We start from the raw sequence: 11,850 nt of genomic DNA on the forward strand, positions 1-11,850 counted from the left end.
TTTTCAATTTTGAACAATCTATTCGTTAGAGCATCAAAAGCTATCAGAGAAAGTGGTGGAATTTTTAGCGTCACTCTTACCGTTTCCGAGATATGGGAGAAAAAATCCAATTTCTGGAGATTTAAGGAGCCATATCTCGTGAACCGTAAGTCATAGATTATATTTTGCCTATTTTTAAATTTTGAGCCCACTATTTTGATCACATGTCTGCGTCAATCTTATCGTAGAACTTCTTAACAGTTACCATCCTTGGTATAAACTACACTGAAAAAACAGCCTCAAGGTGCGTGTTTGCATGTAACAAATTTCATTTGTTTAACTTATTTTTTATTTCAGAAGAACAAACTTTGTCTGCGATTAACAAATCTGCTTTGTAACACGCAAAAAAGCTGGTTTGTTTAAACGCGACTTTGTTCAGTTTAAACAAAGTACAGAATTCATTGAACTATTTGGTTATTCCAGTTGTTAACCATTAATAAATCATTCATTTGGTTTCTGTAAACAAACAAAAATGGCGGCTTTGACTGGAGTAGAAACTCATCAGCTCGTAATATGTAATCAAGAAAATGAAGCAAATTGTGAAGCAAACAATTTGATAGCAAGAAAACTACTATCCTGGGGATTCGCAGAAGCTATACCCAAATTTGCAGGTAGGAGGAATATGTTTTTAATATTAAGTATTTAAACAAATTAAATGCTGTAACTCAATGCTTTATGAAAACAATTAATTAAAGTGTTTGGCGTAAGTGTTATATGTGGTAGCTCGTGTACAATTACTTTATTGCGTCTGAACGGTATATAATTCATATGTCCTTATATGTGGAACAGCAAAGTAGGTCTACTACGATTGCCGCTTTTTATAGCTACATGATATGATGGAATTTCTCTTTCAAAACCCTCAGTTAAGAACACCACAGGATAGGATCAATTGACAGACTCTATTTGAAACCATGAAATGTAGGATTCCTTAAACGAATAAATACGAGATGTTAAAGTATTTAGTGTGTAGGTAAACACGGTGCCTCTAATGTGCGATGTATATGACAGTCATGCATACATTGTGTACATGTTCTTTGTATCTCATTACTAGATTAAGTTTGCATAGGTTAGTGTAGGTTCTTCTCTGCTAAATAAAAGTGGTCACTAGTCCATTAAAACGGCATTCTGGAAAGGAGCATGCAACTACACGGAACTTTACCTCTACAAGTTTCATGTGTAAACAAGTTCCTGGTTGTAAACCAAGTTATCAAAAAATCTTGGGGTAAAAAAGTTACTTTCAGCAGTGATGCTATTTGAGATGTTGACCTGCAGCTTTACGAGGGTTCAGAACCACAGGAATCCCTACTAGGAATCGAAACAGGTCTCCCTCGCTGAAGACACGCAGTTAATTATATACCCACAAAGAGTTCATGATCATGAATATAATTTCTGTGGCATTACTCGAGCAAACGATTTTACCGCATTTTCACACATTTATTACATTTTCCGGTTTGTTTTTGCAGAACATGCACTAAATGTGGAGCTAGTGCATGAAACACGAACCAATTTCTGCTAGGTGGACACTAAAAAGCACGAATAATATCTAACCGAGTCAGAACCGGAGCGCAGCAGGGGAGCCCGAGTAGAGCAAGAGGTGTGTCAGGAGGGAGCAGGCGCGTCAGCGACATGGGGCATACGCATAAACGAGGATAGTGGAAGAATACGTAAAATATCCGCAATAATTTTTACTACAAAAACACTTAAGTAATCGTAATAATTCTTATCTACGAGATGGCTTCCTCTTTCCAGGATACTGATGGCCTGCTGCGAGGAAGAAGTTAGTCTGTTCTGAATTTTTACTTTTCCACACTTCGCACAGTTGATTTTACGTTTCAACATACCATGACGCTGCAAAGAGTAAAATATGACGTTCTTTATCACACAATTCTTTGTAATAAAAGCATATGTTCGCAGTATATATATCACAAACGTCCATTGTTAACTCGAACAGAATATTCCCGCCGTTTATTTCCACCTTCTTCGCATTCTTGCATTCTTCCGCTTTAATAAATAGTAATACTTAGTATACGTTCACTACGATCCAAAATGTATTTCAGTATGCTATCCACTGACATCTTATTTTACCTATATATTTTGTTTTGGGTAGAACCGTCTGCTCGAGTAAACCCATTTTTTCATCTGATGTATTGAAATACATTTTGAATGGCAGTGAACGTATTCTAAGCGTAACTATTTACTGAAGCGGAAGAATGCAAGAATGCGAAGAACGTGGAAATAAACGGCTGGAATGTTCTGTTCGTGTTAGCAATGGACGTTTGTGATGGATGTAATGCAAATATACGATTTTGTTACAAAGGATTGTGCGGTAAAGAGCGCCATGGTATGTTGAGGCATAAAATCTACTGTGCGAAGTGTGGAGAAGAAGTAAAAATTCAGAACAGACGAATTTCTTCTCGCAGTTGAAGCCATTTTAAAGGTAAGAATTATTGTGATTATTTAAGTGTTTTTGAACGTAAAAATTGTTGAGGATATTTTGTGAATGTTTCCACTATTCTCGTTTATGAGTATGCCCCAGTCGCTGACGCGCCTGCTCCCTACGGACGCACTCGCTTGCTCCACTTGGGCCGCCTGCTAACCTCCTGCCCTGACTCGGTTAGTTCTTTTTAATACGTACTTTTTAATGGCCACCTAGCACAAGTTGGTTCGTGGTTTATGCACTAGATCCTCATTAAGTGCATGTTCTGCAAAAAGAAATCTTAAAATGCAAAGTAAGTGTAAAAATTTGGTAGAACCGTATGCTCGAGTAATGCCAACTCACGAATGAACCCTGATACTACATTAGAATAAAGTTCCCTCAAAGTATATATAAAGAAAGGCACCTTGGAATTTATAATATTTGTGCTGGCCTATTCTTAAACTGTGCGATTAGGGCAGTCAATTAAGCTGAGACTTGTCTATGTTGTTATGCTGTTGGTATAGGAAGTTACATACCCAGAAACACGTTGTATATTTTGCTTTACTGTACTTTGACTGTTTGTACTATGCTGATGGAAAATTTTGTTCCTAAGTACCGGTATTTCAGCTTCGTATTGTAAAAGTTACAGTGATATTGCAGCTACTGAGAGAATACAACTGCAATTTTTTACCGAGCAAATCATTTTGGTAATATATTAAAAAAAAGCCGACATCATGTGTACGTACAAAGTAGCCTAACAGAAACTGTTGTACCTAGGGGCAATAATAAATCTAATTATAATCGATTGTTTTTTAAGGTTGACCAGAGGATTTTTAAAGTTTTTTGTTTCAGCCATTATTATTTTGTTCAAATAGAGTTTTTTGTTTTATTCATTTATGTTACACATTGATAGATATACCTTCGTTTAACCTTAACGCCCTCATGCAACAGCGAGGTAATGAAGGACGAGACCTGCAGTTTAAAATTGGATATGAGCCACTATTCTTTGCACAAACAAATCATCCTTCACCTTGACTCGAATCCAGGATTGGGGTGACAGTGGGCTCAGTGCTGGAACTTCACGTCTGGTGCGTAGGTTTTCTTGGTATTCTCCCGTTTGCTCCCACTTTCTTCATTCCACCATTTCATTTATTCTCTTCATCATCCTTTAGTCTACCAGGAATACCCATAGGACATAAAACTCAAAGATTTCATTTTTGAACCCAGATTTTTTTGGTTACAAAGGCTACCAGCCACAATCTCTTCCACATAGGACATTTTTTAAAAATACGTTGTATTGATCTTACATACTTGTGAATATTTTAAGAGTTATTTCAGAAAGATAAAAATACAGAACCAAACCAGAGACATTAGTGTACAGAGTTATGCACATTTTTAAAATAAATGGGAACGTCAAAACGCTACAGAATACGGAACATCTAATTAAGTCCAAGTTAGATTACCGAGTCAAATACAGCGATGTAATTTAACTTGCATTTCTATAAGAGAAGTGATTAACGATATTATTCGTTGAATTCAGTCGTTCTTTGAACCATTCATATTATTTTGTGGAGAAGGGGTTAAACCATTTTCTTTCTTGTAGAAAAAAGTTAAAACCATGCTGGTTTCAACAAGTCAACTCAGGTTTTCAGTAGTTTATTTCTTATAAAATAAACTATGAAAAGCAGTATCAAGTGGTAGAATCTTTGCAAGCGCACAAACCCTTTGAGCTACGTTGGTAAGGAGCCCTCTATGTTAAATGACAAACCATCATTTCCAGTCCAGTAGGCTGTTCGGACAGAAAGTAAGAACACGCATAAGTGGCACAATCAACTTGCAGATTGCTGTTTGAGGAAACTTAGAAAATACATGAAATTATAACGCTGCATTGTTGATAGGATGAGAGCCCAAGGGAACAGCATGCTGTACTGCCAACGTTGCGTTTTCATTAAATATAGGGTGCCTTCCCAGCAGGATTGTCTGGTTTAAACTAGATAGGTTCAAAAAAAGGTTGAAGCAAAAAAAAAAAAATCTCAAGTTCGCTGATATTTATGGTGATGTTTTGCTCATATTTCACACGACCTGTGTTAATTGCGTCTAGTTTTCACCTTGCAATCAAGGAGTCCAGGCTTCAATTCCCGGTGGGACATTTTTTTTTCAGCTGCAGTACTCTCCCCGCTTGTCGAGTGGCTAGACGCGCGCCTTTGGAGCATGGGATCCCGGGTTCGATTTCAGGGCAAGCGGTGGCTCGGATTTGACTTTAAAGTGTAGGCCCATACCTCATATAGCCTTGCTGCTGAAAAGGGGTGCTTAACTTCAATAACCAAAACAAATCAATCTTCCAAGTGCATTCTAGAACGTTTCATGCAAAGGAGTTGCTTTGTTTAGTTTAATTGATTACTGAGAAATTTACTGAAGCAATTATCATTTTACAGAACAAGAAATTGATGATGAGTCATTTCCCTTGCTTACATATACGATGATAGAAAATTTGTTTCCGAAGATTGGACAAAGAGCGAAATTTCTCAACAAATATGAAAACTATAAGAGATCTCTGACTGTTTCACCTGTGGAAATAGGTGTAGGACTTGAGAATGACCAGGTACTGTAGTATATAAAATGTTTTGTTTAGAAATGATTAGTACCGATTTCGTAGTAGCACCAAGTCAAGACACGACTATGAAATGGGTGCATATACATTGGTTGATTTAAATACCCTGTATTGTTCGAGTAATTGTAAACAAATAACTATAACTTATACCACCTGGTATTTTGTATTATTTTCCAAATATTAAAGAATCTAAAATTTCGTTTTGTATTCACATTATTGAAATTATTAAGAAATTGAACTTTCTTCACAGGAAATATTTGAGAATATCAGTAGCTTACAAAATTTTGAGGAAAGCAGCAGTACAATCACGTCTTTTGCGATAAGTGAAACGAGTTCGCTTAGTTCTCCTGAAAACAAAGAAAAACAAGTGTCAGAAGAAACCAGAGAGGTTGATACCAATCCTTTCCAGAAAGTAATTAACGTTCAGGTGAGAATTGCTATGTTTATAACTCTGAAAAGCATGTAGTTGAAGAGAGTGTAGCGTAGCTTCTATCATTAGACTCCATAGGCATTTGTATGTATGTGTCTCTTCGTGTATCTAGTCCACGATAACTCGTAAAACAGGGGGCCACGGGGATTACGTTGTAGCGCGTTGCCGTGGTTCGATCCCAGCTCGTGCAGATTGGGCGTTTTCTCGGTGTTCTGCAGTTTCCTCTCACCTTCTACATTCATCATTTCGTTCATTTCTGAATAAAATGGTTTCTGTTCACGAACCTAGGTTTGATAAATTCTGAGTAATATAAGTTAACGAAAAACCCTTACCAATGCAAAAATCAGCGTGCATTTTAAAACAAAAATGGCTGCCATATGGAAACCAAAAGTACTAGAATGTAAATAATGTTCATTTTGAACTACGAAAATGTTAAGGCAACTGCACAAAAAGATTTTTTTTTAATGGTCGAGCAACCAGTGTTGTATCACTTTATGTGGATTGACTCAGATGCTACAATTCATCAATACTTCGAATACAATTCTCGAGTGCTTATCCTCAGGAAAATTTTAAAGATTACATCACTTCACGTAGCTGGATCGTTACATGCTATGATTTACTACAGCAGTAGCAAAGTAATTATTCATAGGTTCTCATAAGTATTTTGTTATGCCGAAGTACATCATGAGCCAGCTACAACGTGATCTTTAAAACCTCCCTGACGATAAACATTCGAAACTTGTGCTCGAAATATTAGATATATTTGAAGAATTATGGTAGTAATACGAATAATGTCAGGTTACTAAGTGACAGAAACTAATACGTGTTCTTTATGTTCCATTCACAATTATAGATATTTCATCACATTGAAACAATGAGGAACATATAAAAAGCTTTCATTAAACTATCTTTGAATGGCTTGGGGTAATATATGTGTTGTTCCGAAAAAAAAAGTACAAAAACATTAGTCAAGGTAAGAACACTATCATGTTTACTACCGTCTAATCTCGATTTTTGCAAACTTCTGAACATAAACTAGTAACGAGTTATACAAGAATCCTAACAATAGTGAAATCGCAATTAAAAAAAAAAAAAAAAAAAAATCAGGCATATGGTCCTAAGCTCTTTGTTTGTAGAAACTAGTACATCGTTTTGAGAAAAATAGAAATATACTATTTACTTTTAAGAGATTTGAGAGAAGACTAATCATAAAACTGTATAATTGTATTATAGGTTGTAAGAGATATATTAGCCCAGTCTCCTCTGGGAACATCTATTTTAAAATCTTACCAAGATAAAAATAAGTTGGATGGAAAAGCAAGGAGACATATTGTATCCATTATAGTAGATCATTATATGGAGTTATGGTGTGGATTGTAAGTATATCTTTTAGCTATTTCAACATTCAAGTAAGTGATACTATATGCCATATTTTACCCTTTTTACAGGAAATCGTATATAAATATCATTTATTGTGATCATTGTCCATTTATCATTGTATTGGCTGCTTTAGTTTTGTCACTTTTGTATGAAAATTCAAGTCATATTGCTTACGGTTGTTGTGGAATGCAGTTTGAGGTGTAGAATTTAACGCTTGCCTCCAAACAGGATTAATTTATGTTCACCAACCAAACACTTGGGACGCATGATTGATGTTAATATGAATTTCAAACTGATGACGCGCCTCAAATATGGTGTTAGTAAATATTGAAAGATGTTTTCAGGTGTCTAATGCATCTTAATGGACAAAAGATATAACTTGTGTAAGGACAGTCTGAAGAAAATGCTTAAGATTCATGTAATCTTAAGTGAACTTTGTGATATATGGCATGAGTTCTTTATCTAGTGCAAGGGAAGGATATACCTGTTACAATGGTTCACGAACAGTGTGCTCCTGCAAGGTGAAAGGTGTGACGCAAGTGTTTACGCATTGTTAAAAATTTTTTGTCGATTATTTATTATTGATAGTTCCAGTTACTGTACTTCATATACTTGTACACTAATTGATTTTCAGTAGTATTTTATGGGGCCGCAATGGCTCAGTGCAGAGTTCTCACTTGGTTTGATCTCAGCTTGCGCTAGTGAGTTTTGTGTTGGAGAAACGCCGTGCACAAGGATTTTTCGAGGTTCTCCCGTTTCCGCCAACTTTCTTATTCCCCCATTTCATTCATTCTCATCATCACCATCTCCTTCAGTCTACAGTGGTAACGCTTGGCGTGGTCGCTAACGCTCTCGCCTTTTGTGCGAGCGGTCCCGGCTTCGATTCCCGCTGGGGTCACTCGGTCGAAAAAGTGTAAGAGAAAACAGGTAATTGTGGATTACGACAGGCGTTCCGGATGAAATAACGTCCAGAAAACACTTACCCTATCCTTTTTTTTCTCTTTCTTTCTTTCGATTTTAATCTACTAGTTTCTGTGCACTCTTTCCATTATACTAGTGAAGAAGACTTAGCTTTTTCAACATATTTTACAGGCAAGGGCGCCGATTCTAGGAGGGCCGGGCCCTCCCAAAGCTCGTGTGAGCCCCAGCACTGTTCTTATGAACATAGAATATTTGACATAATTTGAATGCATAATTTGTCTTAAAATCCTCATATATACCTTCTGCATCTGAATGGGCCCCCAAATTTACAGAGAAATCGGCGCCCTTGTTTACAGACTGCTAAATTTCAAAGTATGCAGTCGTATGTGGCGCTCAACTTTGTTTTGAATTTTGAATTCAGCGTATTATACTGGAAATATACTAAGAATTTCCAAATCAACTGCAGTGGTTCTTGGATCAAAAAACGGAGACGTTAATGACTGCAAAAATACGTGCTTCTGAGAAAAAAAATACAGGGAGGTAAAGTATCCGAGCTTATCGCAAAGGTCAAGAAACTCCACGCAATAGCTGAAATGTAATTAATGTTGCTTACAAAGACAGTAATCCTGGGTTCAGCTAATAGTGAAATTTATGAACTGTCCTTTCAGCCGACAATCAATCGCAAAAAGTACTTTCAACTACATATTTCTGTGAAGTGGGCTTTGAGACTTTTGAAATTAAAACGTCAAAGAGAAAAGGCTGAAATCCGTCGGTCAGGAATGTAGAGCTCAAATCAATTGCCCTCTTCTGTCTCAATAGATTTTCATTCATTTTTATAATTTATTAATATATGCAATGTTCGATTTCTTTAATAATAATAATAATAATAATAATAATAATAATAATAATACGTTGATTACAGTATGAATTTGTATTAATAGTATCGTATAATAAATTTTGAAGGGAAATAACGTTTTGGTATGCCATGTAGTCATGCATAATTTAGACTGTCCCACGAGTAGAAAGAGGTGAGGAACATGGACCTAATATGAACTCACTTTCTATAACGTAGCTTTTGGTTACAGTATACAGAAGTTCACTTTCTCTGCAATTTTGTTTGTAATACAAGTATTTGTAGTGATAGTAATATTTTTGCATAACCAGTAATTATATATGAGTACTGAAATTGTATATATTTAATACATATATTTTTCTCTGTATTCATATTAGGATATCAAATACTGCTTTCGAAACCATAGCAAACACCTTACAGGAAATTTTTCCAACAGAAAACAAGGTAAGTTCTTATCATTCTACGATTGAATTAAAACAAGGTTTTCATTATTGGTCATGTTTGACTATTTTTATAAGTCCTTTTTAACACTACACATTTTCAAACAGAAAATGAGTAAATTGGTTGGTTGGTGAGTAGAGTGTAATGTCCCTTTCTCTGGCGAGCATTTCTGAGACATGTACCTATAGCTCAATGTGTGGTCTGCATCACATGAGCTCCCACCGATAAACGAACCCAAGATTTCATCGAAGGTATATACATTAATTATTTAACCACGAGAAAAGGCCACATAATGGGTAAAGTTTTCTTACAGAGTTTGGTCTGGTAAGAATAATAATTTTAAGGTATTGAAAGTTTCTATAGAATATAGTATGAAAATCATGAAATTTGTGAATAAATTTTGAAATTGAGGCAGATGCGTGTATTCAGAAGCCTTGAATAAACCATTTTGTACAATACCATTCGAATTGTTGAACTGTTTTAACATTGTTACGATAGAAAGTGTATTGTTATCTATTGATACGTGCTATGGAATACATAACTTGAATAGAAATAGTATTATCTTGTGTGTTACGTTTTTGCAATTTACTTGTATGGTTCAATGTTCTTTTTCACTTTGTTCGCTGACGTCCCAAAATTCCTAGCCAGCCAGCAATTTTTAACCGTCTTTGAAGAAGGTGACAGAGGAAACGAAGACCATACTAGTAAATCACACACATATTTAGAGGTACAATACAACGCTGTTCTTATTTGTATAACTTACAAATCATTAATAAAAAGTAATTTTGAATGTAAACTGATGTAATAGTACCTATAGTGACACGTAAAGAGTGTTTAGTTGTCAGAAATATAGTAATTTCGGGAGTTCAGAAAATTCCTCAAAGTTGTTAAAAGCCAGAAAACGCAAATTTTAATAAGTTACCATAATAATCGTATTTTCCGTAGGAAATATATTTTGTGGCTCCGAAAACTGAGGGACGTAACCAGCGTATTGCGAAAGGAAAGCTCGTTGACAAATATAGAAACAGAAGGAAAATTTTGAGAGAGACAGGGATTGTAAAATATTACAGTTCATCAAGTAATTTGAATCAAACAGAAACTAAGAAAGGTAAGAATAAGTTGAAAAACATACTCTAAATCAGATTTTGTATAACCATTGTTCCCTTTTTTGAAGGAGTTATTATATGAAGACATATTTTACAATAGTTATATGTGTAGGTAGATATAATGTTGTTGTATTAACTTAAAAGAACTTAAGTGACTCATGATTAAAAATTTTCACATTGATTCGTCTTGTTATATGTCTGTCGTATAATAATTGTCTAAATTTTCAAGGTGAAATCCCATCTTGCTCAGCGCCTCTTTCTTATACATTAACAGCAAATTCTTTACATGTAATGTGATCTAAAACAATTGCTGTTGATGTTGGAATTGGCTGCTGAAGAAGATAGGAGATCACATTGAAAGTTTCGGTAATTACTGTATGACAGACGTATACCAAGATTGCTCTTATGAAGTTTTAAGATTTAGTTTTTCGTAAGATTTACTATCAATTAGAAGAATTTGATAATTATCACTATTGATAATTGGAAAACGTTTTAAAAATACGATGGGTGTATAAAATTTATGATGTGATTGCGTTTTTTTCGATTCAGATACTGAAGCTTACGTGACAGAGGAAAATCAACCATTAGGTGATTACCGGGCTGCAGAAGAAAGCAAACAGTGGTTGAAGTATAATTGTGGACCAAGTGAAGAAATGTTAATCCATTGGAGGAATAGTAGAGCCATTCGGCAAAGAGCAGTATTAGGAGAGAAGGTGTTTACATTTTTTGAGGAATGTGCTATTTTGAAACTGCCCACATCGTACAATTTGGTAAGTTAATTACTTGTGAAACTGTTACAAACGCTTGATGTTACAAGATAGAGGATATGCCCGTACAACAAAATAATATATCTACACGCCACTTCGTCACACCATCGTTTTTGACTCTCAATGTCCCATAACCTATTGCTAAAAATCTTGCATGTTATTTTTTCAGAATTTAACGAAAAAGTGACATTAAAAGAACCCATTGCTCTTTGCACAAAATGGAACTTCGAAGGTATTGTAGTTTGATATTTTTATGAAAGCATTTCAAGCGGATTAAAGTACAAGGCTCACATGCAAGTTTTATCGCTTCATCCATATTCCAAACTGAAATTCTTATACTTGGTGTTTTCGTTACTTTATTTTACACTTCGAATTTTATTTGTAATTGACTTTTGTATACGTCTCCCGAAATTAATTGGTGAAAGACACTTGGAGAAATTTTCGGTTACTGTTGCCGTTAATTTCGGTTAATTTTTTTTTGTAAAACTTCAAAAAAGTGTCTGTAACTGATATTTTGAGTGTTCTAAATAAAGTTCTTGAAATGTATCACTTTCACATTTTTTTATTTAGTATTTGCTATCAGATTTCCTATTGAAAATTGTTGAATTTCTATAATGAATATTCAGTAAGGTATATGTATTTTCATTGCACTCAACCTGGTTGACATTCAGTTATATTTACTTTTTTAAAACTTTGACTCAGTAACCTGCTCTATGTGTAAAAAGACCGCGTTTTTGGTTTAGCACAAACCTTCTATTATCTTTGCTCGCCCCCAGTTCGAGAAGCGTTATCTTTTTATTTTTTCTATTTATTAACAATAAACATAAGAATGTGGTTAAATTTTTCTACAACTTATAAAGTAAAATACATTTTGTGCCATGAAAAT

The 11,850-nt window shown here is 35.0% G+C and overlaps 1 protein-coding gene across 1 annotated transcript; it reads left to right on the top strand.

The window, feature by feature from the left end:
- Positions 1-357: 357 nt before the first annotated feature.
- LOC145683312 (uncharacterized) lies at positions 358-11,510 on the top strand. Its single transcript, XM_081754668.1, has 7 exons — positions 358-650; positions 4,891-5,057; positions 5,317-5,493; positions 6,730-6,872; positions 9,028-9,094; positions 10,037-10,199; positions 10,747-11,510. Exons 1-7 carry the CDS (start codon positions 512-514, stop codon positions 10,974-10,976), a joined length of 1,086 nt encoding a protein of 361 aa, XP_081610794.1. The 5' UTR covers positions 358-511; the 3' UTR covers positions 10,977-11,510.
- Positions 11,511-11,850: the final 340 nt, after the last annotated feature.

The sequence above is a fragment of the Thermobia domestica genome, chromosome 4 (genome assembly GCF_964235325.1).
Source record: "Thermobia domestica chromosome 4, izTheDome1.hap1.1, whole genome shotgun sequence".
NCBI lineage: Eukaryota > Metazoa > Arthropoda > Insecta > Zygentoma > Lepismatidae > Thermobia > Thermobia domestica.